The 27,879-nt window shown below is 43.3% G+C and overlaps 1 protein-coding gene, 1 long non-coding RNA gene and 1 other non-coding gene across 3 annotated transcripts in view; 2 read left to right on the top strand and 1 right to left on the bottom strand.

The window, feature by feature from the left end:
• The window catches only part of ETV5 (ETS variant transcription factor 5), a 59,129-nt gene that overhangs the window by 5,889 nt on the left and 25,361 nt on the right, over positions 1–27,879 (top strand). The window contains exons 6-7 of the mRNA XM_047732316.1: positions 21,470–21,599; positions 22,513–22,800. Coding sequence (XP_047588272.1) covers positions 21,470–21,599; positions 22,513–22,800 — 418 coding nt within the window. The remainder of the gene's footprint in view (positions 1–21,469; positions 21,600–22,512; positions 22,801–27,879) is intronic.
• On the bottom strand, positions 166–23,435 carry LOC125101818 (uncharacterized). Its single transcript, XR_007127932.1, has 6 exons — positions 23,279–23,435; positions 19,246–19,572; positions 18,789–18,979; positions 18,350–18,467; positions 1,460–1,682; positions 166–541 (listed from the first exon to the last, which is right to left on the bottom strand). It is a non-coding gene; the product is annotated as an uncharacterized LOC125101818 (long non-coding RNA).
• LOC125089623 (U6 spliceosomal RNA) lies at positions 15,546–15,652 on the top strand. The gene has a single exon (XR_007123998.1). It is a non-coding gene; the product is annotated as a U6 spliceosomal RNA (small nuclear RNA).

Genomic DNA, 27,879 nt, shown 5'->3' with positions numbered 1-27,879 from the left:
TAGGCTAAAGTGAAGGAATCAATAAATGTGTTTTGGCTCCTTAGAAATAATTCCCACTCAGCCAATAGAATGTGCTAAATTCTTCAATTAAATTGCTATACCTACCTAAAATGGAGATGCTTTGAGAGGTTTCTGCTTACCAAGTGGGATGTGTTTTTTACTTTTGTTTGCTTTTTGCCTTAACTTCTTAAGGTTGAGCTTTTCTGTTCTTTAAGGATGAAACAGATGGTGGAGTAGCCTCAAAAGGTGTTTTAATAATTCTCTCCCCTTCTCTGACTCTTATTTCGGGAGATGGAGCTTTAAGAAGGAGGGCTTCAAGCAGATCAGCTTGCCTTAGAAGTTAAGTAAGAGTACAAGGTTGGGGTGGGATGTTCTTGAGCTGTTCGCCTTTCCTGTTGTTTGCGACTGGTTTGACTGCAGTTGTGACTGACAGTGGAGATGGAGGGGGTGCTGGGCAGACTTCTCTGGGAGCACCTCTCACAGCCTTGGATTGAGGATCAGCTTTGACTGCAGTCACCTTCTGGAAGAGCCCATGATTATTCTAGGGGAGGAGGAGAAACTCATTCAAATTTAATAAAACCTTATGAGTTGATTTGAATCAGCCAATCAGTGAACTGTAAACCAAACTGCACTTGCCCAGTAAAGTAAACCTTTTCCCTATAGTAGCAAAAGCATTTGTAACAAATATTCTTCTGTGGCCTGCCACACTGATTATACTTGGTCCTTTTAAGATGATTTGATTAATTTTCCTGTGTGTGTGTGTGTGTGTGTGTGTGTGTGTGTGTGAGGGAGGGTGCAAAGGCAGAGAGAGAGAGTGTGTGTGGGAGGGTGCAAAGGCAGAGAGAGTCTGTGTGTGTGTGTGTGTGTGTGTGTGTGTGTGTGTGTATGGGAGAAAAAGAAATACTAAGTGATGTGGTAATTTTTATTTTAGAATGTCAGTTTTGAAGATTATGGCTTACTTTTTTCAGTAAGTGCTATGAGCTCAGCTTCTAAAGAGATTATGTTTTGTAAGTTTTCCAGATTTGGGTTCCTACCCAGAGGCATCTATCCATAAGTGTGATTTGAATAAATGAAACCATTGTCCTTGTAAGTCTTAGAGAAATGTTCAGCTTACTTCTAGCTACATAGACTTCACCTTACCTCACAAATACAGACATTAGCAAAGTATCCCCCCATCTGGAAACTCTTAAAGATCAAATTCAAGGCAACAGAAAGTGCAACCTATAGACGATAGAGGTTCTGCCGATGCCCCCCATTGTCCTCTGATCCTGAGAAGTAACCTTGAAGTCCTAGATTGTTTGGGCTGCAGGTCCCTTGTAGACATAGCCTTCCTAACCCCTTCATTTTACAGAAGGGATAATATAAGGTCCAGATAACTGGAGAGACTGACTGGTAGTTTGGGGCAAAGGGGAGGGGTTAGGTGAAATGAGAAAAAGAAATTATAAAATATTATCCTTACAAAAGCTCTCACAGAGCTGCAGGGCTGGGGGGTATCGGCACATGCAGGTGTGGTCCAGGCTCTCCCTAACGATTCCAAAAACCTAGAGCCAGCCCTCAGAAAAGACTTAGGGAGACTATAGGCCACCCAATTTGACACCTCAGTTCTCTTCATTCCGTGATCCTGAAAAACTTATTAAATATCTTGGTGCTTTGAGTTTTTCCATCTAGGATTTGGAAGAGATCTATAAAACAGAAAAATTATAAAACTGACATCTTTCCTATAAGACACACTAGTGTACATACAGACAAGACTTATCTGTATACATCCTGTATAATATAAATAAGTTTGTGTACATATATATCCATATAAATGTGCGTATAGCTAAATACGTCTGTTAACACAGAGCTGCATACCTGGAATCTGGGTCAGTGGTTAGATGTGTATACGTTTTTACTGTACGTTTTCATAGAATTAACTATAAATCAAAACCATGGATAAGATTGGAACTCAAAGTGCTTAGGTTTGGGGAGGGGGAGCTTACATTAATTTTTCTGGACTGACTTGGCACTTAAGGGTATTACTAGATTTTAGGATATATCAATAGTATTTTTTAAATGCAAATTTCAGTTCTAATTTTCTTTTAATTACACTCATTTGTTTGAATTGTAATATTGTGAATGTTTACCTGTCAGCATCTTGAATAACAAAAATATTTTATAGTGGGGAAAAGGCTTGATAAAAATCTTATTTTAAAACCATGGCCTCCATAGCAAATATAATTTAGAGAACTGTTTGAAGATCCAAATGACCTCATTTTCCCCTTGAAGTGTTCTTTTTTAGATCTGTGTTTCAAAAAGAATGGACCGATCAGAGGAAGTACAAGTAATTTCCTAAGGACTGGCTAATTAACTGATAAAATCGACTTCTCATAAATACATTGTAGTAGGTAGCTCAGGAAAAAGGCAGCCCTTGAGCCTAAAACACATTGATCTTAATCCTGTTTTAATATGAAATTATTCAACTGGACTTTTTTTTTTTTTTTTTTTTTAACTACATGTGAAGTTGATAGAGTAGAGACAGAGCCTTCCTTTTGGAGAGTGAATGCACATCATTTGGGGCCCATTTGGAGCAAAACTCTTAAGTTTACTTGCTCTGTGGTCTTGGACCATTTCTACTTGAAAAGATGGTCCCTACGTCTTTTTGTTTGGAAGCTAAGAAAGTAACAGTAGGCACTTTAAGCACTTGGAAAATGAGAGATGTGGGGGACTCAAAGCTATCAGTTTGTCCTTTTTGGGAGCCAGAAGTTTGGAAGGTAGAAGACAGGAGTGTTGGGGGTGGGGGGATGTGGAGGGAAGAGGTCATGTGACTCCAGGCTACAGTGTATCTTTCAGAGTCTTTGTTCTAGCCCACTACCTTTCCACAGAGAGGGTGCTAAGCGACTGGAAATCCTTCCTGTTTTGATAGCCTCTAAGATCCTTAGACCAGACTCTTAAGGATCCAAGACCTAGAGTCCCCATTTATCTAAGAGAGCCATATGTTCACAAGAAATCTATTTTCTCTGACTTTAATTCAGTTAGGCTTATTAAAAACAATGACTTTTTCTCTTCCTCTTTGATGTCTTTCTGCTCTTAGCCCTCTAATAAAACCCAGTAACCTTTCCAGTCCTTTGTGTTTGGCAAGAACTTGGGACGGGGAATTACATGTGTGTCTGCCCCAGGCACATCACTTATGTAAATTCCAGAGCTAACAAAATCCTGGTATCCTTTGAGAAATTACCATCTACCCTGTTTTCAGCATTCTTCTAGTTTTATAAGATTAAGATATGGGCCGCACGACAGAGCTGCAGATTTGTATTATCTGCCATTTCTACCATCTAGGGGTATCATTGTTTTCATTCCAGTCTCAGGAAAACTGTTCGTGGTGGTAGGCTTGGGTGGGGTGTGTGATTCTCTACCAAGGGACTGTAGCCTCCACATGTGACTCGAGTTTTAATGGCGGTAAAGTAGAACCAGCCTCAGAGGCTGACAGCCCCCTCTCGGGCGCACGGCTGCCCTTGAGGCAGCTTGGGCCCCATCTGTGCCCTGGCACACAGTGCTTCTCCACTTGGAATCCAAGGAGCTCAGAGTCTTGTCATGTTGCAGCTCCCAGCTCTTGGACAAGTGCCAGGCTTGCTGCTGCCAGTACCGGATTAGGTTGCTTTTTTAAAAATTCATTTTGTGAACTCATCAAGCTCATTTAACAGAGGCTTTGGTCGTCAGTTTCTATCATTGTCCCAGCCCTCTAAGAGGCTAGGCTTAAAGGAGGGGCAAAATACTAGGTCCCCAGTGTATATGCGGGTGGGCGCAAATGAGAGAGAGAGAGAGAGAGAGAGAGAGTGTGTGTGTGTGTGTGTGTGTGTAACCACAATGTAAGTACTCCTTTAGGCTTGGCAAGGGAGTAGCAGCTCTTCTTAAGGGAAGAGCCCCCACAAAGCAAACAAAGGGGGGCTCCCCTGCCCAGAATGAGGAAACCTCAGGGGAAGGTTGCAGGATAGGGTGCAAAGACTCCAGGGAGCAGGGTAAGATCTAGCTCTTAAGAGACCAGGAGTTTGCCACTGGTCTGAAGAGCGGCCAAGGCATTGAATGGAGGTTCTGTGGTCAGAAAAGCTGTAGAGAAAAGCATCCCGTGTTGCCCTCCGAGTTCACTAGTGTGGGGGAGGGGGCTGGGAAGGCGAAGAGAAGAGGTAGAGAGGAGATATTTGAAAATAGCCAAATATGTTCTGAAAAAAGGAAACCACCCAAGAGCTGATTTATCTTGTGGATTTGATTTTCACAAAGTAGGATGCTTTTCTTGAAATAAACTCTGGCTGTCAGACTGGCTTCATCAGATCTTCAGGGTAATTATTGAAGATTTGGGGAAAAAAATCTCTAAGAAACCAAACTAGGTTTTAGCCTTGTACTTTGCGTTGTCCTTGGAGTGGATTGCACCCGCCAACCCCAAGATATCCGTGCTCTTCCCTTTTGATGTCTCTTGGGCATGGGCGGGGGTGGGGGGGGTGGGGAGGATTATAAACCTTTCAAGCCGGATGTGAAGCCAGGAAAGGAACTGTGAAGCTGTTCAATAGGTAGCTCGCACCCTACCCCCCCCCCCTGCAGCCAGAGAATCTAGTAGTGTCTCCGGAGACCCTCTCCCTTGAGGAGGATGCCAGGTGGCTCCCCATGTAGCTACTGGCAGTGAATGGAAAAGCAGAGTCTGGAAAGGCTGACTTCCATAGAGAGCTGTCCTCTAATGCTAACCAGCTTGTCTGGGGGCAGGAGAAATACCAGTGAAGTCTTTTCTCTCAGCTGGTAGCTACAGTCGGATTCCGAACGGGGCAACGCAAGGTAGTTCGCCTTTCCCTCTTTTGCCGGCGGGCACTTGCCGACCTTACTTGGAGCCCACTTGCCCATCCTTGCGGATTTCAGCCAGGGTCTTGGCCTTCTGAATCTCAGGGAGGGAGCAGAGCAGGCAGGCGCCTGCAGTGTCTGAATTTCTTACATAAACACAGCGCACTGGGCGAGCAAGCGTCCCTGCGGCGACAGCTGGGCTCTGCTCCGTCCGCCCCAGCGAGCTGAGCTGCCTAGTCCCCCTCTTGCCTGAATGGAGCATTCCAAATTGGTTGTGAATGGAGGGCGGGGCTCCCTTGCAGACTTTTTCAATGAATAACCAGACCCTATTGTGCAGCCTGTGGAAAAACAAGCAACTCAAACAACACTGGGACTGTTAGAAATATGCTTGTGATTGGCAGCTTGGAGAACCTCCAAAATTAGTTTCCTTTGGCTTCCCTGCTGCTCCCAGTTCTCCGAGCCTGGGCTTAATGAGCCTGGGCTTAATGGGGTTCCAGTTTTCTTTTAAGTGCTGGCTTTAACCCTGCAACTGCCGGATGGATGGTCTGGGCTTCAGAGGCAGAGCTGCGCCTGACCACGGAGGCCAGTCCCCTCTCTTTTCCTCCCGTTTTAACTGGAGCTGTCTGAAGGGGCTGCTAACAGAAGAGGGTGGTGTAGCTTTCCTGGATAGAGGGGTGTTGAGACTCGATCTGAGGATATTAGCCTTTTATCTCCCACTTGCTTGCCGCGGGGCTGGAGCTCTCGCTCCCAGTGAAGGTTCCGGTCTGCTCTTTGCGGCTCGCTCCAGCCTTGACTGTGGGCCTGGGGATCGGGTGTTCTCTGCAGCGCCGGGATCTCTTGGCGAGGCATACATTTTGACTCGGCAATGACAAAGCTGTAATTTCCCTACTCCTTGGCCTTCTCTGTCCTGTTTAATTTCCCACTGTGGTCGGATACATGTCATTTTAAAATGATACTTCCCAGACTTACTCAGCTACAGGGGAGCCTTGCTCTGGCTGTGACCCTTCTCCAGCACAGATGCCTGGCCCCCTCCAGTGAACATCCCAGGAAGTACCAGAAAGAACCCTGCCTCTGAACAAACCCAAAACCAGAGCGGCCTCCTCACCCCAGATGAGGCCAGGTTCTAGGGGGACTCTTGCCTCAGCCATATCCCCTCTAGACACCGTCCACCATCTTGGCCAACAGCTCAGAGAGCACCCCCAGAGGGCCGCATGGGCTAGACCAGGGCCATGGGATAAACATGAAAAGGACAATCCATTAAAAAAGTGAAACAAAACTTAATACTGATTCAGTGCAGCTTCCTCGGGGGTTTTAAAGAGCTCTTTCGAGTGCCTCCTCCTCCTCACACCTGGAATGAGGCTCTTTGCATTTGTGTTTCACTAGAAGGTGTTTTTATTCCCCTGAAATGTTTCCTTTGCTATAAATTGGGCCTGCAAGAATGTCTTCCTTTCCTTATTTAAAAAAACAAAAAACAAAAAACAGGCCTGGGCAGATTGTTCTTTTGTGAGAGAGTTTGAAGCCTCTCAGGAGGTGACCCTAGAGAGCAGCCCTGTAAGAGGATGCTGGCATTTGTGCTTTTTCAGAGGGGCTGAGGACAACTTCAGCTTCCCGAAACACTTTCAGTTGAGTGCCTGGAAAGGTTTTGTGACTCCCTGAAAGGGCACTTAATGAGGGTCCTTTATACTTTTCTCAGAGGAAAGGTAGATTCAAGGAAAGGATGTGTCTTCTATGGGGGCTGCCCTGCCCACAGTGAAGACCAGATCCTGGAATGCCTATCCCAAGTGTCCAAATCAGACTCTTAATGGGGGAGTAACTTAGTGATGGCTTCCCTGTGCCTGTGCCTGTGCCCAGGGAGTCCTCATGTCAGAAGATTTTTACCCTTCAACTCCCTTTTCCTTTTTTTCCCTCTTCATGGAATTTCTTGAGGATTGAGGAGAAAGCCGCAATGGGCTTTAATGTCATTTCTATTTTGATAAGTATTAAACTTTGCCCCTGCTTCCCAATGTACATTCTTGTTAAAACAGGAAACAATCTCTCGAAAAGCAGAGAACCCCCGTGTTCTGTTTCTTTATCTCTGCTGCAGCCCTAGCGCCGGGGCTCTGCAAACTGCCAGTACTTGGTGAGTATTTTGCATACATACCCCATTCTCTTGTCAGATTCCCTTCCCACCCCATCTTTCAGCAGCCCCCAGCAGCAGCTTCTAACTGCTCAGAGAAACAGAGGATCTCAAAAGCAGAGTTCTGAGAGTCCTTGGGATGACTTTAGAGATGCATAGGAAAAAACTAGGTAGGACTAGTTCTCATTTTCTGATTTCTCCTTTAAGCACATATACAAGCCAAGTGTTCCTAGGCTGCATTTAGACTTTGTGCAGCTAATGCTATGTTTCCCAGTCAGACTGCATGTGCTAGAGAACAAGTCACGGTGTAGACACCCTTGACACATTTGCCGAGTTTCTGCTTTTAGGAGAAGGAGGGCCAGAAATAGAGGAATGGTTCTCAGAGAAGCTGATTTCCCTAATTTCTCTAGAGTTTGGATTTTTCTCCTGTCAGATTTTAAGTTCGAAGATAAAATTTTCCACAGTGCTTAAGTCCTGTTTCAAGTATCATTAACACCTTTCTTTAATGCTAGTTCAGATGAAATCACATAAATTGGGAATAAATTATAGGAACGGTGTTAAAGAAGGCTTAGTTTTGCACTTTTTTTCCCCATTCAGGAAAAACGCCCTGTTTCCTCTTTTCTTGACAGTGTGTTCCCGCTGTGAGCAGCCCTTCACGGTATAATCTGTGGTTGACGTAAGGCCCACAGGAAAGGAAGCCATCCTGTCCTCTCTACCGCAGAGGCTCTCTTTTTAGACCTGTTTCTCACGAGTGGAAATCAAACAAATGGTTGTCTATCATATTGGTGAAAGTTGAATACTAAAATTCTTGGAGCAGCTGCCCCAGGAAAGGAATTAGTATGAATAATGCTCAGATTTTCCTTTTGGGGTAAGCAGGCCAGTCAGTCACCGTTTCATCCTCCTAGTCTCTTCAGCTTGAAAGTAACCAAACGCCCCAGGTAGAAACCTGCTTTCTGGGCTGTGGGTCTAAAAAGACCCACCTAGGGGTAGTCAAAATGGGGTGGTTCTTTCAAAGCCAGAAAGACCACTTATTTTTATCTTGACTCTCCTCTGAGTCAGCTCTCTGTACTCGCACAACCCTTTTCCTTCACTGTCCAAGGCTCTGGTTTCGCCAATAGCCCACAAATTTGGGGATATGACACACTGATGCAATTAGATATATTCGTTCTGTACAAAATATTTTGGTGGAAGAACCCCATCTCAGTTAATACACAAGCCCTACCTCAGTCAACATGGGACTGGTACTTTTCGAAGCTTGTCCTCTCTTAATTTCTACCTCTTCTAATCAAGGCCTCTGGGTTTCCATTTTCAAATTCTAAAGTAATAATCCTAAGTTGTTAGGATAAATGAGTCTTTGAAGAAAAGAAACTGCACAGATCCAAGCCATTTCAAAAATAATACTGAGGTGTGGAGAGTGTGAACTCAAACTAAATCTGAGACTAGTTTATCTGGGTCAAAAAAAAAAGAAAAAACAAAAAAAAACCTCTCTGCTGCCATTGGCATTAAATTATCTTCCTGATTTGATAACAGAGGTTTTCTGTTTGGAAATCACTACTCAAAAGATTTGCGATTTTGTGCTGAGAACAAGGAGGAGCTGTTCTGGGATAGACCCTTGTTCTTACCCACACTTCCCCATCTGTGAGTCAGGACATCCCTGATTCAGTACTTCCGTCCAAAGTGGGCTCCTTTTACCGACATGACCACTTCTTTTAAGGAGGATTCATACAAAGAATCTCTTTCCTTCTCTTTTAGCCAGACTTAGAATAGAACCCTTCAGAAATCATCTGTGTCATTATTGTTAGTACTGATGGAGTTTAAAGAAAGGGCAAGGTCAATATCCCAAATTCTATTTAGAAACTCTCTTCCTACTTGATGAACAAGAAAAGACAGGACTCGCCAACTTTTTTCCCCTGGCAGACTTGCTACTGGACAGCCCGTGAGGACTCTTGCTTCTAAGGCCTACCAACAGGCATGTTATTACCCTGAGTTCTCCCCAGGGCCCATGCAGCCTTTGGAGGTGGGCAACAGCTTCCAGCCCCTCACGACAGAAGAGGCAAATAGCCTTGAGGACCACTTTGGCTCATCCTAGCAAAAGCTGTTCCCTCACCCCCACCCCATCTCTCCTTTAGAGCCTGAATGTCATCCTTCACTTGGATCACATTTTCTCCTCTCTGGAGGGGGAGTAAAGAGGTAGGGAAAGCCTTGAGCCCCCCTGGAGGCAGAGGTACTCCCCCCACCCATATTCTGAGTGGTCAGCTTGTGTGGTACTAGCCCACCTCTTGGGTTACAGTTGTGTATTACACAATGACCTCCCAAACTGATATTCATGGGCAAAATTGAGTTTTTCATCTTTGACCAGCAGTATTTCAGCTGGTGATTTGATTCTGGGATACCATGTGCTGGTTCTGCCCGCCAGCTGCTGCCTTTGCTGGAGGAGACAGTGGAAGAGGGGAAAGGGGAGGGAGGAAATTGTTTGTGGGATGTTGTCATCACTGAGCTGAGCCTAGCAGAGGCAAACCTCCAAATCATCCCATTCCCGTCCTCATTACATGAAGTCACTAGATGATGCAAACATTATAGTTCAAATAATATGATCCTAGCAGTCTAAGAGAACTCCCAATAAAGCTCTTTCCTGTAAAGTATAACCCCTTGTCAGGTCAGTCACAGAGAAATGTCAGTCGTTTTGTAACTGGTTTTTCTCTTTTCCTGCTTTTACCCTTGTCAGAAGGGCTTTGTTGGAGGGGGCGGGGGCTGTCTACCAGAAGTTTCCACCAGGGGCCCCCTCGAGCTCGAACTACAGATGTGCTCTGGCATCTTTGAAGTTGGATTTCTCTGTTGTCAAATCTATCTCGTATCTATTCCACATTACAGGGAGCAGTAAGGGTATACAGTGTCCTAACACTGGCCCTATACAAGACAAAATTTAGAAACTCTACTTTCCCGAGCCAGTGTGAGCATTACGACACCTTGTCGTTGCTCCAGTGGCAATCCTAGATACAGCCGGCATCTCCCCAGAGAAGGCAAGTTTCTACGAGCTCAGTAAATATGGATGGCCCAGCCTAAACCCATGTCGCCGTAAGCTCCAGACCATAGCAAAGATTTAGGGTTATCCAAGGTAAACAGAAAATGGAAGAGGCTTCCAGAGCACGGCTTCAGGGTTTCAACTGCTTCATGCTATCAATTCCGTTGTCTAATTTAAAACCCAGGTGGGAGAAATTCTATCAATAACTCTCATTCCTGTATCCTGGGAGGAATTCTACTGCCTTTGCAGGTGGCCACTTAGAGATATTTCAGATACCACTTTTCACTAATGCTATTTATACATTTTCAGAGTTGGGCCAGTGCTTTTCTAAGCTCCTTTTCCTTCCCTTTAATTTCTAACTCTTGTATTCAAGGCCTTTGGGTTGCCATTTTCAGAAGTCTGAAGTAATCTGATGTCCCCACTAACCGTGTTTCTCTGCCACCCCAGTCACGAACTGAGAGTGGGCTCTCGAGACGTAGTCCTCACCCCATCTTGCAAGTAAGTGCCTTTCCCATGTAACAGGAGCTCACCAGCATGATCCCTGGGCCTGTGTCCTCGAAAACGTTGCCAGCTCTTGATTTCCAAATACTTAGTATAACCTCATCTATCCTACGGCAAAAAGAAGGTTATCTTCTTCCCTCACCTCTCTTCCTTTCCGAGACTCAGTTCCCTGGTTATTCTTTCAGTCTGGTATTCCCCAGGCCATGTTCATGCAGGGTCAGAAGACTTGAATCTCACTTTTGGATTGGTCCTTTCCGAATGCCAGCGTAACCCCAACCCTATTTGTTGGATCTGCCTTTTCCCATAGTCCACGTCTTGATAGCAAGGTCAAAGTCTTTTTTTCTTGAGCTTATTATATTACCCCAAGTTTCTAGCTCTAAATCATGAAAAATAAAGCGGGTTTTTGTTGTTGTTGTTGTTGTTGTTGTTGGGTTTTGTTTTGTTTTTGTTTTTGGCTTTTTTGGGTCCACACTCTGATTCCTGAAGCCTCTCTTTTGCTGACTATAGGTTTTTTCCTCTGCATAGAAGAAATCTGATTCCTGAAGCCAGATGTTCTGGGAACTAGCTTTATCAGTTCCTAATTTGGCTCTTGTGGTACTTATTGTAGAGAAGATAATATTGGCCGTCTAGGAAGGGCTTCTAGAATTGTTCATTGATGAATTCTGCTACCTCAGGGTTGATTCTGTACCCTGGGGCCCAGAAATATACCACCAGGGAGATGATACTCAGTCCCTTGGTCCCCGACTAGCAGCAAGATAAGTAGGAAAAAATAACCTGGAGTAAACAACACCGTAAACCCCCACCCCTACCACCGTGATTAATCACCAATCTAAAATCCTGAATATTGCCACCATGCCAATCCTAAAGAGAACTTTCCCTTTACCTTCTGATACCAAATCTATCCCAGGGAGGAAGCCTTGCATTCTCCATGTAGGACTCTGTCCAGGACAAATGAAGCTGTTCCTGCAGAGACTGCAGAAGGAGTCTGCCCTGAAATCCTAGTCCCTGTGTGCGTGTGCTCACCTAGGTGTTGGCCGTGCCGGCGTTTGTCATATCTCCCATGAGTTGTGTAGAGAACCTTGATTCCACACCAGAGTCCTGCTGACATCCTTGATTCCCAAAAACACAAATGCACAGGGGGTTCTCCAAGCCAGCATCCCTTTAAAACACAACTTAGGGCTTTCGTCTGCATTTCTAGCTGGTCCAGCTGGGTTAGCTGGTTTGGTCCATTGACACTGTCCTTTCAGACACTTTGTGCCTTTTTTCCCTAATGCTCTGAGCACCGAAAGCCAAGGCCACCCATTTCAAGCTGTTTCTCCTGGCTCTGCTCAGCCTTTATAGACAGAAGGAGCCAAACCAGCTGTGTAGAAAGAAAGAGAACAAAAGAGAACCTCAAGGAAGAGGACTTTAATTCTTTTTTATTCTGCCAATCTTCACAGATTGGTGATGACTACACTGTGTCCTCTTGAGGATTGGGGGGATAAAATCTAAGGAGTTGTCCAGCTGTTCTGGTAATGTTCTAAACCTGTTGCGCATTTATATTTACAAGGGTAGACATTCTCCATCTTTTCCCAAGAATGCTTTGTGGTCTTGAGTTGGGCATATGTTTTAGTTTCTGTTATGTGTGTATTGATATGTATGTGGAATTACTGATAGATTTTACTTTTGTTAACGTATTGTACTTGTGTAATTACTGTCTTTTTACCCAGACAATGGTGAAGGTGGCCATGGGCCATAGTCATGATGGTAGCAGTGGCGATTTTCATTTTGCCCTCTCTTGGGTGTTCCTTTCTCCTTTCTAAGTGGACCAGGGCCAAAAAGTATTTGAGAACCACTGGCTTAGATGTTAGAATGTGACCAACATTTGTCTTTGTGTAATTTTAGTTCCTGGAGCTGTATTATCCAAACATGGTAAAGGATAAACAGGATAGTACCCTTCCAATTTGGTAATGAGCCAGGGGTGACTTTTTACTTGTGTGAATGCATGGTTTTGAAGTTCTTAGCACATCTACTTTTGACCTGTTAGTTAACCATAAGTTAAAGGCATTTTTTCCCTCCAAGTATCTCAGAGGAGATGGAATATATCTGTCTGATTTATTTATTTATTTATTTAAGATTTACTTATTAGAGAGAGCACAGTGGGCAGGGGCAGAGGGGGGAGGGAAAGAGAGAATCCCAAACAGACTCCCTAGTGAGCACGGAGCCCAACATGGGGCTTGGTCTCCTGACCCTGAGATCATGACCTGAGCTGAAATCAAGAGTCAGACAGTCAACTGACTAACCCAGGCACCCCCTTATTGATTGATTTCTAAAACATATTCCTATATTTGCTTCATTTCTCTGTGTATAGATTATTTTTTTCTTTCTCAACCATTCAAAAGCAAGTTGCAGACATGAATTTCACCTCTAAGTACTTTAGTGTGTATCTCCAAAGATTAAGGATATTCTACATAGCCTAGGAAAATTAATTTTTATACAGTAATATTCAGAATTCCCCAGTTGTCCCCCAAATGTCTTTTATAGCTGATATTAATATTGTTTTTGATCTAGATTCAATTAAGAATCCCATTTGCATTTATTGTTACCTTTTATCTTCTTTACAACACTCTGTCCTTTTTTTCCCCCATAACATTGACCTTTTCTTGAAGGGTCCTAGACATTTGTTTTGGGAGGGTACTTTTTAAAAAGATTTTATTTATTTGAAAGGAAGAGAACAGAGGTGTGTGTGTGCATGGAGGGGGAGGGGGAGGGAGAAGGAGAGGGAATCTGAAGCAGACTCCATCCTAAGCATGGAGCCTAACGCAGGGCTTGATCTCACGAGAGATCAGGACCTGAGCCACCCAAGTGCCCCTGGGGCGCTACATTTTTAAAGGATACATAGAAATGCAAACAACACACAAAAATGCTGGCCTTAGGCCCAGAAATGTCCTATGTTGCTGATTCCCTTACTCTTCTATCCATGTTATTGCACTGACCTTAAAATACTAGTATAAAAGAACAGTGAGTCAGATGAGATATTTAGGTCAGAGATAGTTTGCGCATGTTTGAGGAGAGGGCTTTTGAGGGAATCATTAAAATTTTTTTAGCACAGCTTACTAAATAGTTGATTTTACTATTTATGGGTGATTTTTCACTATATTCAATGTTTTAAATTTACGCTTAGCAAGGTTAGCTGTGTCAGATATTAAAGAAAACAGCACATTCTCCCATACCTCCTCCAATTCTGCTTTTAGAACTTGTGCCCCCTAACTACATTTGATAACATTTCAAATTTTTATTTTTGGAAACTCTTGCCAGGCAGAATTAATGTTAACTGTTCAAATGGGTTTGAGCATGTTTCTTATTTGGTTTGGAAATCCAAGAGGCGTCTCCTTTTCCAGATGCTCTTTTAAGTGCCAGAACCTATCCACTTTATCTCCCTCGAACCTTCTTGGTTCCCAGAACAGAGTATTATCTCCTGTCCTTGTCATTCACTAGTAGTGCTATAGCAATTACAAAGAATATTGAAACATTAGGAATATATTTTATGCTTGAAATGAATTTTTAATCTACTCAGCCCTAAAATAAAGACCTATTTCTGACCTCTTCTGGTAATAAGGTAGAACTTAAAAAATAAGCCTCGTTCTCTCTACTTCTTTTTTCTTACTAACTGGCTGTTTGCACTTTTCTCAGAATTTGTCCAAAAAAGGCCAGAGCTAAGGAAAGGCAGCAGTACATTGGAAAGTAGGCCTGTTGGCTTTGTTGTGCTCTTCAAACCACAGGTCCCAAGGGATACTACATCTGGTGACTTAAAGCCCTCTGGTCTTTGCCTAGTGGGGCACTCTGACAAGTTAAGGGTACATGAGGAGAGAAGAGATTACACCTGCTCTTCCCGGTGACTTCTTTGGTTCATTTTACATCCTGTTTATATTCCCGTGTCCTTCTGCTTGATGGTTTCCCCCTGCCTTCTTTCCTCGTGCTCTACTCACTGCCATAACCAAAGAATAATACGGGCAGATGTCTCGGGCTCTCCCACCCCCCCACTCTTGAACTAAACAGTACGTATTTCCTTACTATGGAGGGACATGAGGTGAGATGGTAGTGGTCTAAGAAAGGAACAGTGCCTAAAGTTGGGGCAAAGGGAATAGTAAAGCTTAAGAATAGACCTTCACTGTAGGACTATCACTCCGGAATCTCGAGAAGTCTCTGGCCACGACTACCTACATTTCACATTCAGGAGTGCTATGAGAAGCTCTAGAGACATAGGCTGGCCACCTAAGACGTAGCCTCATGGACATGCCATTTGGAAGCAGGTGTTGGGGTTCTGGCCAACTTTGTCATGACACACAGCTTTCTGTGTAAAGTAAGAAGATCATGTCTGTCGAGTGTGACCACATAAGGTCCTCCCCCCCAGGGCAGGCCTGCACAACTCATTTGGAAAAGAGGAGTCTGCTCCAGATGAAGGTATTGAAACTGAGGAAGGGAGAGGAAAATCCCAAAACAAAACCTGAGCAATGACCATCGACAGGAAAGTAGGCAAATCCTGTGTGTGAAGTGGGAGAAATAATGATGGGCTTAGTCTTTCTCCCTCTCAGACTGCAGTATCACTGATCAGCAATTTCTTTAATGCTCAACAACTACATGAATGCTATATGTATTCACAACAAAGTTAGTGGCAAATTGAAACTCTGATGACTATGGGGACACCGAAGGAAAGCCTTATTAGAGGAGGTGGGTTTTGTCTTAGTAAAAAAAAAATCCTTTTAAATCAAACCGTCGTTCATCATAACATTCAACAAAAGTGTTTTCCTTTGTTTTGATCGTATGTGCTGTAATAGTGAGGTTCACTGCCAGCACTGGCATGGGGTACTGCCTTGGACAGAGTCCACAAGCCTGTACTTGTGGGCAGGAAACAGATTTTGTCAGCAGAGGGAATTATTACTTCTCTTGAATAGGCCAGTTTGTCTATTTTTTCTATTTCAAAACAATTGGGTTATTTCTTTGGAAGACTGTTTCTATACCATCAAAGAAGAAAGATTTTCTAAAATTTGAGAATTCTTAATAAGTATTAACTCAATGATGCTATTGAGCAGGGCTGCTTGCTTTAAAAATGAGAAACTTGGGCTCCCTTCAGCAGCACATATACTAAAATTGGAATGATACAGAGAAGATTAGCATGGCTCCTGCTCAAGGATGACACGCAAATTTGTGGAGTGTTCCATAGTTTTCCCAAAATAACCATGTATCTTAACGATACTGGAATTAAACTAAAAAACTTAATACAAAAACAGAGAAACTTGACTGATATGATGTATAGATCATAAAGCTTCACAAACTGTACAAGCATTTGGATCAAGACCCAGAACTTACCAGAGCACAAGAAGACTCCTTATGCCCCCTGAACAGGCACTACCCTCAGGGTAACCTCCATTCTGACTTTAAACACCATCTATTAGTTTCCTGTCCTTTTGAATGTTACATAAATGGACTTACACAGTATGTACTCTTTTGTGTCTGGCTTTTACTAAGCGTATTTGTGAGATTCCATGTTGGTCAATGTAATTGGGGTGTCTTTATTCTCATTTCTGTGTAGTGCTGAGATTTAGTTTGGGGTTGCAATGAGCCTGTAGATAAATTTGGGAAGAATTCATATCGCTATAATGTTAAGCTTTCTAAATGATGAACATGATATATCCTTCCATATATTGAGAGTTCTTTTATTTTCTTGTGTTTTATAGTTTTCAGTTTAGGCATCTTACGTGTCTTTTATTAGATGTGCTCCTAGGCATTTGATGTCATTTGTTGCTATTGTAAATTTATTTTTTAAATTTCACATGTATACAGAAATGGTTCTTTTTTGTATTAGGCTTATAGCCATTGGTCTTGGTAAGTTAGTTAACTGATTCCTATATTTGGAGGATACTTTTGTATTTTCTACATACCAAATCAGGCCATCTTTGAATAATGACAGTTATATTTCTCCTTTTCTAATCCATTTGCCTTGTATTTATTTTTCTTGCCTTATTGCATTGGCTAAGATCGGGGCTGATTTTAAATTATTTGTTTATTTATCTATCGGGGAGAGAGAGAGAGAGAGCACAAGCAGGGGGAGCAGCAAACAGAGGGAGAGGGAGAAGCAGGCTCCCTGCTGAGCAAGGAGCCTGATGTGGGACTTGATCCCAGGAACCTGGGATCATGCCCTGAGACAATAGTAGATGCTTAATCAACTGAGCCACCCAGGAGTCCCTCAGGCTTGATTTTTGTGTCAGATAGAAAAATCTCCCAAAGAGTTCCCTAATAAGAAAACCAACTATAAAGTTAAGTTGATTGATCTGTGAACATAATATCTAGATTTAAAATGGTGTTATGGTGGTCTACAAAGCAATATATTGTACTTTGTGGTACACATTCATAGATACAGACTTAAATCTGGTTAAACAGGAATTCTTGTCTTTCCTACCCCTGACAAGCAGAGACTCTCATAGTGTATGGATCCTTAACAGAGTTTTTGAAGTTCAGTAAGAGTCCACATAGCTCACTCAAAGTATTCTTGCCTCACAGGTGGCATTGAGAGGGAATTGTCTAGAAGCACTTTCAGGAGAGGCAGAGAGATGGTATCCATGGCCATAAGGTGGGATCTGGCCAGTCAGTGACCGGCTGTGGAAGATACCAGGTCTTCAAATTCCTATGGCTGTCTTAATAAGCAGAAAATATTGGTCAGCTGGATTATAGAAGGGAGGGGAGATCTTTTAGGTGGAATGGGTGGCAAGGACTGATAAGAAGTAAAGGCTACTGCAGTCAAGAGATGTTGGTTCGAGGTAGGGGTGAAAGAGGGATCTTGGGCATTTTGGTGGCCTAGGGACAAGAAAGGTATAAGTTGGGTGGATGCAGGTGTATCAGGTGTGTCTCCCGCTGGAGACTGCAGAGTAAACTTGAGGGTAGAGACCCTGAGAGCTGGCAAAAAGTATTCTTCTGCTCTCTTCTCTGGTGGTGTCTTTCTTCTCTCTCTTCCCCCATTTCTTTTAATACTTTTTGAATTTAGTCTTTTTCTTGCAGATTCTCTCACGAGGCAATATGGTAGAGTCACTAAGCACTGTTTAAGTAGGAATCTTGACCACTTACAGCTAAGAGACTATGCCAGATTACTTACCTTTTTGAGCCTGGGTTTTCTATCCTATGAAAAGGAGATACTAGAAGTAGCTTTTTCATTGTGTTGGGAAGATGGACTAAAATAATGTATGTAAGAGCAACTTATCACAAAGTAAATGCTAACGGGTGTGTCTGGCTGCCTCTTTCTTGTCTGGCTACCTTGTTCTTTTCCAGAGGTTTTAGTACTTAATTCATTTTTTTCTTTGTTCTAGAGTACTTTCTCTCCACCAGGTGTAATGTGATATTTTTGTTTTTGTTGGGAAAAAAAAAAGTTTCATGTCCTCTATTTTTAGTGTACAAAGTGGGTGAGCAAAATGTCTCCCATTTCTGTCAGTACCGTTGATTACTGAAATGACAGAAACACTTGCTTTCTTTCCCCTCTAATAGCAGCTCCAAGACCTTGAGCAATTACTTTAATTCCTTTGGGCCTCACAGTCCTTATAAATGTAGGGCTCTGAATGAAGAGGACTGTGGGGTCTTGGTCTAACTGTAAGTGCATCTAAGAGATGATGCTAGAAGTCAGATTCCTCACTAAATTGTGCATGCCATGAAAAAGGGGCCATGACTGTTGGGCATACATCCTGTCCCCAGCATCTCCAAGATGCCTGGCCCATTGAAGATGCTCAGTGAGTGGGTGAATGGATGAATGAATGAATGAATGGTATCTTTACGACAGCAAAGGTTGTCTGTATTCAGCGGGGATTATTGGGCCCATTTTCTGTAACTCTGAGCTTAAACTCAAAATTTCTAATTGTAGAAAATGTTTATCCGCTTACATAGTCAACTCTTTCAGCATTTCTTTGCCAACTTCCTCAGGAGTTCGTGACCTTTCTTCTTTCCAGTACGTCGCCATGCTTTGTAGTCCTAGGTCTCTGTCATCATTTAGGAAGTTGCCTGTGCGAAGTTAAATACTCTATTTTTGAAAGCACAGTGTGTAATTACACAACATCATAGCACCATCTGTAAGGTGCTGTGCCATTTTCTGTATTTCTCAAGGCAGCATCACATATCTCATTTTACAAAGGAGGGAGCAGACTGAAAGCAAGGAGCAGTCCTTGGGCTTCTAAGTCCCTGCTTTAAATACACCACTATCTCTGACTAATGCATGCCATAATTAGGTTCCTTCACACATCCTCTGGCCCAGCAGTCCCTTTGGAGAGCTGAGCCTCCTTCCTTACCACTCCAACGGCCCCTAATGATTGTCTTTTCACTGACCTGTGGAACTTTCAATTCTTCTTCTGGCCATGTTCTACTTTCTTCTCTCTCTTTGCAGTGTTTCATTCCTGGGGAAAACATATTTATGACTAACACTGCCTTGCCTTGTAGGGTAGAAGCGGTCCCAGCCTTCAAGGTTAAGAATTAATTGGAAACAATCAGTCACTCATTGTCTTAGTTCATTCAGGCTGCTGTAACAAAATACCACAGACAGGATAACATATAAACAACAGACACTTATTTTGAAAGTTTTGGAGGCTGGAAGTTTGAGATCAGGGTGCCAGTATGGGCAGGTGAAGGCTCTCTTCTCGTTTTGTCCTCACATATCTCTGCCCTCATAACCTAATCACCTCCCAAAGCACACACCCCCCCCCCCGCCAATACCATCACACTGGGGATTAGGATTTCAACATATAAATTTGGAGGGGGACACAAACATTCAGACCATAGCACTCACCAGATATTTCTTGAACTCCTCCTTTGTGTAGAGAACAGAAGATTCCAGGTATAAGACAGTTTGGGGGGTAGTAGAAGATGCCATTTTACTTTAGAGGCAAAATGATAGGTTACATACTAAGAGTACTGTGTAGATCTGAAGAAATCAGGACATCAGGCTTAGCTGTCAGTTTAGGTTCTCTTTCAAAATGGGTATATGCTCTTCCTGAAGCCATTAGAAAAGTGTTTCCTTCCGGACAACTTTGGCTTACCCTCTGGAGTTAGTCTTGTCAGCAGAACTGGTAACTTTTTAAATAATTCTGTGAAAATGTCAATACGTTTCCAAAACCTGAAATAGGAAAATTGAGTGATACCATAAATTTTTAACTTTCTAAATGTAGTTTAGTAAAGTCATGATGATAAAGGATTTTCTTTAGATAAAGAAAAGTAGACTTTTCAAGGACATGTAACTTGTGTTTACACCAGGGCATCTCAACCTTCCCTCATGATTTTTCCAAAACTTTTATGGCAGAAGGCTAATGAGAGGAGAGGCAATGACAAAGCGACCGTGCTGAGAACCACCAGAATACCACTGCATTGGAGAAGTGCTTTTCTGTGTCAAGTTGTCTGACTCTCCCTTTTCATGTACTAAAAACATTCTCACAACAACAAGCTTAGCCATTTTCTGTGTCTGAATGTCTGAAAACATTTGATAACAATTGAGGGTTGCTGCCATGATGTCACCATCAAAAAATCACGAGAGCGACTCTAATGACTTCTAAATATAGTCTTCCAGTTCCGAACTTATTGCATGTATTTAGGAAAAGCAGTTGGCATTATGTAGGAAAGGAATTATAAAAACCTGTCCTTTCCAGTCAGTCACTGGCAGGACTTTGCTTTATAAACTTGTCATCTGTGATAGAGTCATCTGTTGCATTTGTTCACTTTGGAGACCTGAACTTGGGGTTGTAGATGGCACCTGAGCAAGATTGTTCAGTCTTCTCAGCAGAAAACAGATGATCGTTTCATTAATTCTGCCTGGTATCATCACTAAGAATGAACTAAGCTCCTGAAAGTGTTCTAGGGGCGAGCACTGAGTCAGACCTCAATTTTGGTGGGATACCAGGGCAGTGATGGTGGTTAGCTATCTAATGAGACCTTTGATAGGGTGGAGAGTTGCTAGCACAAAACTTAACTCGCCTCTCTCCCACCCTTCATGAGAGCTGGACTGGGAGCAGCAATCCTAACTCATAAGGAACAAACAGCCCCCGTGGTGTAGCGTCTTTTAGAGTTTGTCCTTCTACTTTGGGTAAAATGCCCTCACTAAAATGAGTCAGCTCCTAGATGAGACAGAAAAGGCAAACCTGGTTTTATTTTGTTTCATTTTGCTACCCTGTAAGTCACCTTGATTTGAAAAACTTTGCCCTCTCGGAATCACATAAGGAATATGCACTTGATTTCCGAACGTTACGCAAGAGCTCTGTGTACTGTTTCATCAGTTTTGGAGAAGTAATTGGCACTTATATGAAACGATTGGTTATGAAAACCTACCCACAGGGGTTGGTCTGTAGGAAAGGCACAGAGCAGACATAAGCACAAAGGTTTCCAGGTCTTGTTCTTACGCAGTTAGCCTTAGCTAGGTTGAGGTTTGGTCCATTGTTGTATGTCTTTGCTCTTAAAATTTTTGAAATGCCTTTAAAGCTCAGTATTTCTTACTCAGAGCTGATATTTAGAGCTGCTTGAGGAAGGACTTTTAAAAAGTCAAATATTTAATTTATATGCCTCTGAATAAGAAATATACTTACCAGAGCAGTTTCAAGCCTTTGGTAAGTTAATGTGTACTGTCTCCCAGTGTATCTATGGCTGTTTTGTTCCTTTTGGAAACAGATTTCTTCCATCTCTGCAACCCTTGGTATTCTGTCGCACCTGCATTTTTCTGGACGAACCATCCCCTGCAGGAATTTTAAGGAAGTAGACCCAACACCACAGATATGGGGGAATAAAGACACGGCTAATTAAAAGTGTCAGATGATGACTTCCTACTTGAAAGAGCTTTTCATTGGTTTTAGATGGAAGGCTCTGTGTTTCAGCGTTTGGCTTTCCCCCGCATGTGACTTGATGTGACTTCCAAGAACCATCCACTGGTGACAGGGGTTACAGAAGGAAAGCATTGTGCTTGCTGTTAATCAGCTATCCTCTCTCTGCCTCCCCCCCACTCCTGGGCCCCAACCCTCTTCTGATTGCAGTGGTGCTTCACGCCCCACCTCCAACCAAGATCAAACGGGAGCTGCACAGCCCCTCCTCGGAGCTGTCATCCTGCAGCCACGAGCAGGCTCTCGGTGCTAACTATGGAGAAAAGTGCCTCTACAGCTATTGGTAAGTGGACCCAGAGAAGGGCCGGCCGGAAAGGAGCCCCCCGGCCAGCTACTTCAAGGACCCTTAGCAGACACTTAGAGTAGAGCTCAGAGTCGCCTCTCATGGCGATGTCGTCCTCTAGGTGGGGGCTGGTACAAACGGGGGCCTTTGTGCTGCACATGAAAAGCTAAACCGTGAAACAGGCTCTGCAGGGGAACTGAGCGCAGGGGGTGCTGAGCCCTCCTGAGGGAAAGAACCCTGAATACTGGGATATTTGATCTGGGGCTTCTAGGGAGGGAATATATACTTCTTCAAGTCTATCATATGTTAATGTGAACTTTAAGCACCAAAGAAGTAATCTTCAAATCAGAATATATGAAAAAGTCCCTGTGCCTGTGCCCTTTACTTAAGAATATCCAGGCCCCAGGAATGAAGCTTTAATTTTAAATCAGTCTTTGCTCTAGAAGATAAACACAGATCTGCCTGGGAAAGGGGGAGAAGAGTCGTTAACTCAAGCGATGTTATGGCAGAAATGTATCTTCCACAGAGAACCTAATTCCTGGGGACGCTGGAGTCCTCGGGAGAGGGGGCCAGAAACCCCCCAGGGCACAAACTCTGCCCCCCCCATCCATCCCTACACATGGCATATATGGAGAGTGCTTTTAGAAGGGGGAAAAAGGAAACCGGAAACAGAGGCTAAAATTATCGTTGAGAAGAATCACTAGAAGTGTTAAACAAGTCTCTGTGACGCAGTGTGTTTGTCACTTTTCAGAGGTACAAATATTCCCTGGGGGCTGCCAGCAATTTAACTATGTTAATGCTGTCATTTCCTGGCAATGTGGCCTGCCACCCAGCCTAGTTGTCCTGCCAGACCAGCGGCCAGGCTAATGCCTTCATCGTGGCTTAATGGTTCCTTCTCTCTTTCTGTTTACAGTGCCTATGATCGGAAGCCTCCCTCTGGGTTCAAGCCATTAACTCCTCCCACCACCCCCCTGTCACCTACCCATCAGAACTCCCTGTTCCCCCCACCCCAGGCAACTCTGCCCACCTCTGCACATGCCCCTGCAGCGGGCCCAGTACCAGGTGTGGGCCCCGCCCCCGCCCCTCACTCGCTTCCTGAACCTGGACCACAGCAGCAAACCTTTGCGGTCCCCCGGCCACCACATCAGCCCCTGCAGATGCCAAAGATGATGCCTGAAAACCAGTATCCATCAGAACAGAGGTGGGTGCTGATCTGGGCTTCTTTCACTGCCTTCATCCCCTCCCTTGCGCCAGGAGAAAGGAAGCAGTTAGTCGTGTTTCCCAGGGACCTATAACATTCTCATGGCATTGAGGCGTCTTGCGAGGTAAGACAAATGACAGGAATGTGACCCATCTATATAGCACCCTGTTCTTGAGGTACTCCAGGTGATTTATGAAGTAGATAAAGGAGAGATCGTTAGTACCATCCCCCCATTATGGAGGTTGAAGACTGACGGAACCAGGTTATACAATCTGTTGACCCTCACTGAGGGCTGTGGCTTCTCACTGGATACTCCTTGCTAGCACTGAACCCTGGTTTATGCTACCCACAAATACTTAATTAACATTTTACTCACGTACTAGGGAGGATTGCTAAATTACAAAACATATTATCACTCATCTGATTTTAACATATTTTAACAGGGAATTAACTAAAGACATTGTTTGTAATTACCTACTTTGGAGATAGAAATCTTATGGTTTCACTCCAGGTAGGTCCTATGTTCAATAAGGAAATTGAGACATCAGGAATAACTTGCCCAAAGTCTTTCATTCATCAAATAAACTGAAGTGGAAAGGGAACCTACTCGAAAAACACCAAACTTAACATCTTAGGTCCCAGCCTTGTAAATCCATTATCTGGGTATTCTAGAATTTTGGTTGCCTGTGGCCTTCCTTTATATAGGGTGTTCTGGAGACCCATCTTTTTATTTCAAGTCTCTCTAGACATATAGGTAGGGAGTTGTCAGTGATGTTACCAAGGGTCTCAAGATGGTGACTGGTATTTCCTTCCTCGCTTTCTTGTTCTGCCCTCCCTGGGTGTGGGGCCAAGGGGCGGGAGAGGGAGGATGTAGGAGTATACCTTCCTCAGGCTTGGTCCAACCCACATACATCCCAGGATTTACTCAGAGGTCACTTTATTTCTAGATGAAACTCTGAAAAGAAAGCAGACATTCTTGTCTGATTCTTTTTTTTTTTTTTAAGATTTTATTTATTTATTTGACAGACAGAGATTACAAATAGCCAGAGAGACAGACAGAGAGAGAGAGTAGGAAGCAGGCTCCCCGCTGAGCAGAGAGCCTGATGCGGGGCTTGATCCCAGGACCCTGAGATCATGACCTGAACCGAAGGCAGAGGCTTTAACTCACTGAGCCACCCAGGTGCCCCTCTTGTCTGATTCTGATTCCCTTTCCCCCTTGCTGTGAAAGTCACCATAAAGAACTACATAATTTGGCTGGTTAGTCGTTATTCCCCTAGTGAGGCCAAGAGCCATGAACACCAATGATACATAGGTCCCAAGAGGCAAACACTGACTCAAGTGTCTCAATAGCGGGCCTTGGTTTCAATAGGGAGCTCATCTGAAGGAGATAGCTACCACTAAGCTTTGCCAGTTTATTACCTTGTTAACAGCCTTGTACTTCTTCAGGAGAATTCAGAAATTGGATTTTCATGTGAAAATTCCAGGTTGGGAGACGCCTGGGTGGCTCAGTTGGTTAAGCAGCTGCCTTCGGCTTAGGTCATGATTCCCAGCATCCTGGGATCCTGTCCCACATTGGGCTCCTTGCTCGGTGGGGAGCCTGCTTCTCCCTCTGCCTCTGCCTGCCATTCTGTCTGCCTGTGCTCGCTCTCTCTCCTTCTCTCTGACAAATAAATAAAATCTTTAAAAAAAAAAAAAAAACAAAGAAAATTCCAGGTTGTGTGGGTTTTGTTTTGTTTTAAGTTGGCAACTAATTCAAATTGAAAACAACAGCAACATTTTGCAGACTAAACAAAACTTCTTGGGGCAAAATTACTCTGCAAGGCTGCCAGTTTGTGCACTTAGGCCTGGATAGCATTTTTATTTCTAAAGTTTTTTTAGTTTTGTGTTTTTTAAACAGTATCTTCCCGATTTTCTGCAGGCGTCATTAATTGAGGAGGAGGGATGAAGGAGGTCATATATTTGGTATTTGAAATACTTAACAAACCTTGTATTTGTTATATCATGTGTAAAGGAAAATTATTTCATGTTCAGTCTCTTTTATTCATAGTTCCCCCTCAATCCTGTTTCTTATCCAGAGGGCTTGTTTAAGGAGAATGTTTGTCCTCTCGCAGCCCTGGCAGACAGGAAGCCTTAGTCTCCATGGTGAAATAGGTTTGTCCCAGGCTACCCAGCCCTCTGTCCCCCAAAAGGGGAGGTTTGATCCCTGAGATACAGGAGTATCTGCCCTCAGGTGTCCAGAGAGAGAGAGAGAGGCAGGAACCAGAAACCAGGTATTTTTGGGGAGGATTCCTCCCTGATGTCTGCCTGTGTATCTTAGACTTACTTCCCCTACACTCTGCCATTGGGACTGTGGATCTAAAATAAAAAGACCCCACACACACTGGGCTGATACAGAGGTCCTTGGGAGAACTGGGGTGAAGGACAAAGTCCTAAATTGATAAAATAAGAGCAACACTGGGACATGCAGTCTTCTACCCTAAGGCACTGTAGCTACCAGGTTGCGAGTGTACAGGAGTTCCCACAGGGGCTCATTAAAAATGCAGATTCCTGGGGCGCCTGGGTGGCTCAGTGGGTTAAGCCGCTGCCTTCGGCTCAGGTCATGATCTCAGGGTCCTGGGATCGAGTCCCACATCGGGCTCTCTGCTCAGCAAGAAGCCTGCTTCCCTCTCTCTCTCTCTCTACCTTCCTCTCTGTCTACTTGTGATCTCTCTCTGTCAAATAAAAAAAAAAAAAAAAAAAAAAAAAGTTTAAAAAATGCAGATTCCTTCCTTGGCCCCAGATTTTGAGTTGGTGGGTCTGGGGCGTGGCCTGGATATTTTAGTGTCACACTTTGAGAAAACATGATCCAGCTGTTTCTTCTACCCCCATCCTTACTCCAGCCCCCGTTTTTCTTTTTTTTTTTTTTTTTTAATTTTTTTTTACTTATTTATTTGACAGAGATCACAAGTAGGCAAAGAGGCAGGCAGAGGGGCGGGGGGGAGCAGGCTCCCCGCCGAGCAGAGAGCCCGATGTGGGGCTCGATCTCAGGACCCTGAGATCATGACCTGGGCTGAAGGCAGAGGCTTAATCCACTGAGCCACCCGGGTGCCCCCAGCCCCCCTTTTTCTTAAGCATCAAATACCCAGTACTCTGAATTTTGTTTTTATTGCCCTTATCAGTTCTTAATGATGGTATCCGTGTGATATTTGGGTGATGTAAATTATATCAAAAACATGACAGGGGCGCCTGGGAGGCTCAGTTGGTTGGACGACTGCCTTCGGCTCAGGTCATGATCCTGGAGTCCCGGGATCAAGTCCCGCATCGGGCTCCCAGCTCCACGGGGAGTCTGCTTCTCTCTCTGACCTTCTCCTCGCTCATGCTCTCTCTCACTGTCTCTCTCTCAAATAAATAAATAAAATCTTTAAAAAAAAAATGACAAATTATTTTGCTTATAGATAATAGAGAGCACACAGAAAATGAGGCAAACTAAAATCCCTACTGATTTTGTAAAAGTCATAGTAATTGCACTTGTGTATGATAACAAACTTCATAATCCCACCTTTCATAACGATTATGCCTGCCTAAAATGGAGCAGATCATTTTTTTTGGTAACTGGAGTTTGTTCTTTGATTTATTTTTAAAAGAAAAATTAAATTTTTATTTAATTACAATCTAAGAATATTACTTCAAAAAATAACCCCCTAACAAAATATATGGTATTTTGTAAGATATGAGATATGAAGGAAATACATCCTTTTTTTTTTTTAAGATTTTACTTATTTATTTGAGAGAAAGACAGAGCATGAGCGGAGGAGGGGCAGAGGGAGAGAGATAAGCAGACTGTCTGGTGAGGGTGGGGCCTCACATGGTGCCCCGATCCTAGGAACCTGAGATCATCATCCTTAAGTTGGATGCTTAACCAACTGAGCCACCCAGGCACCTGGGCAAATAGTCTCGGTTGAGCTTTTTAACAATCCTCTAACCAAAGCAGAGTAAAAAAACCTATTCCACAGATAAGAGTATCAGGCCTCAGAACAGCTAAGGGACTTCCTAATGGTCACATAGCCAACTACAAGGGCCTACATTTAGAAACAAAGCACACACTGTTTGTTTTGGTTATGATTTGGTTGCGGGGAGGGGAGGTTGCTAACATTCTCTTAAACTACCAGAACTCTCTCCTTATTTTAAATTACAAAAGCCTACTAAATTCCTATTTTACTTGTCTAAACTCATGTTGTGACAGTTACCTTATTTGTATTGCTCACAGTATGCCTTATTTCTGCAGTTGAATAAACTTTCTGAGGTTTAAAAACCATGACTAGAACCTTCTCAGCCCAGTTTCTTACTTGTCCTCAGTGTATGTTTATTGACAGTGCTAGTAGTTTGTGAGGATTATGCTTTAAACAAATAAAATATAATCTATTCAAAAGTACATTCTTAATGTTCCATATAATCTTACTATATAATTTTTCACAACTCATAAGTTATTCTTAGAAGATAAATACTGTGTTTGGAAGCCATGATTTATATTCGTGATTTCCTCCCCCTCAAGGAGGGGGGGGAGAACTAACATGTAATTTGGCATGTTGAGACATGTTCCATTTATCCTTAAAGACCAGCTGTTCCTTAAAGAGGAGGCGTGTTTTTTCATCCAGCCATCCCAATCTCAAAAGATTTTTCATCATGTTGCTTATGTTTACATGGGCTGAGTGGAGGAATTTAGAAAATGTTCCTATGTTATATCCATCGTACTGGCTAGGTATGATTTTGTCTTTTGTTTTACCATTTCTCATTACATCTCGAGTTGAGGTAGTCCCCACAATTCAACTGAAGAGGCTCCACTAGGAAATTTTTCATCTAAAAATCTTGGAATACACTGCTCTCTCACTCAGCATCAAGAGGCAGATCGCAAGAAATGACAACATTTAAGACAGTACTTCTGGTGGAAAAAAATCCTCTGCTTCTTGATGTTCCCCGAGGGATCAGTATTGTCATAGGCTGTCCTGCTGAATTGATAGAATAGAATGTCGCAGAGTCATCAAGAAAGGGTCAGTTATGCGAATCACCTAACCTGTTTGAGAAAATTCTCTCCCTCAGTGG

This window comes from Lutra lutra, chromosome 1 (genome assembly GCF_902655055.1).
Source record: "Lutra lutra chromosome 1, mLutLut1.2, whole genome shotgun sequence".
Lineage (NCBI taxonomy): Eukaryota > Metazoa > Chordata > Mammalia > Carnivora > Mustelidae > Lutra > Lutra lutra.
This window is presented reverse-complemented; position numbering and strand designations above follow the sequence as displayed.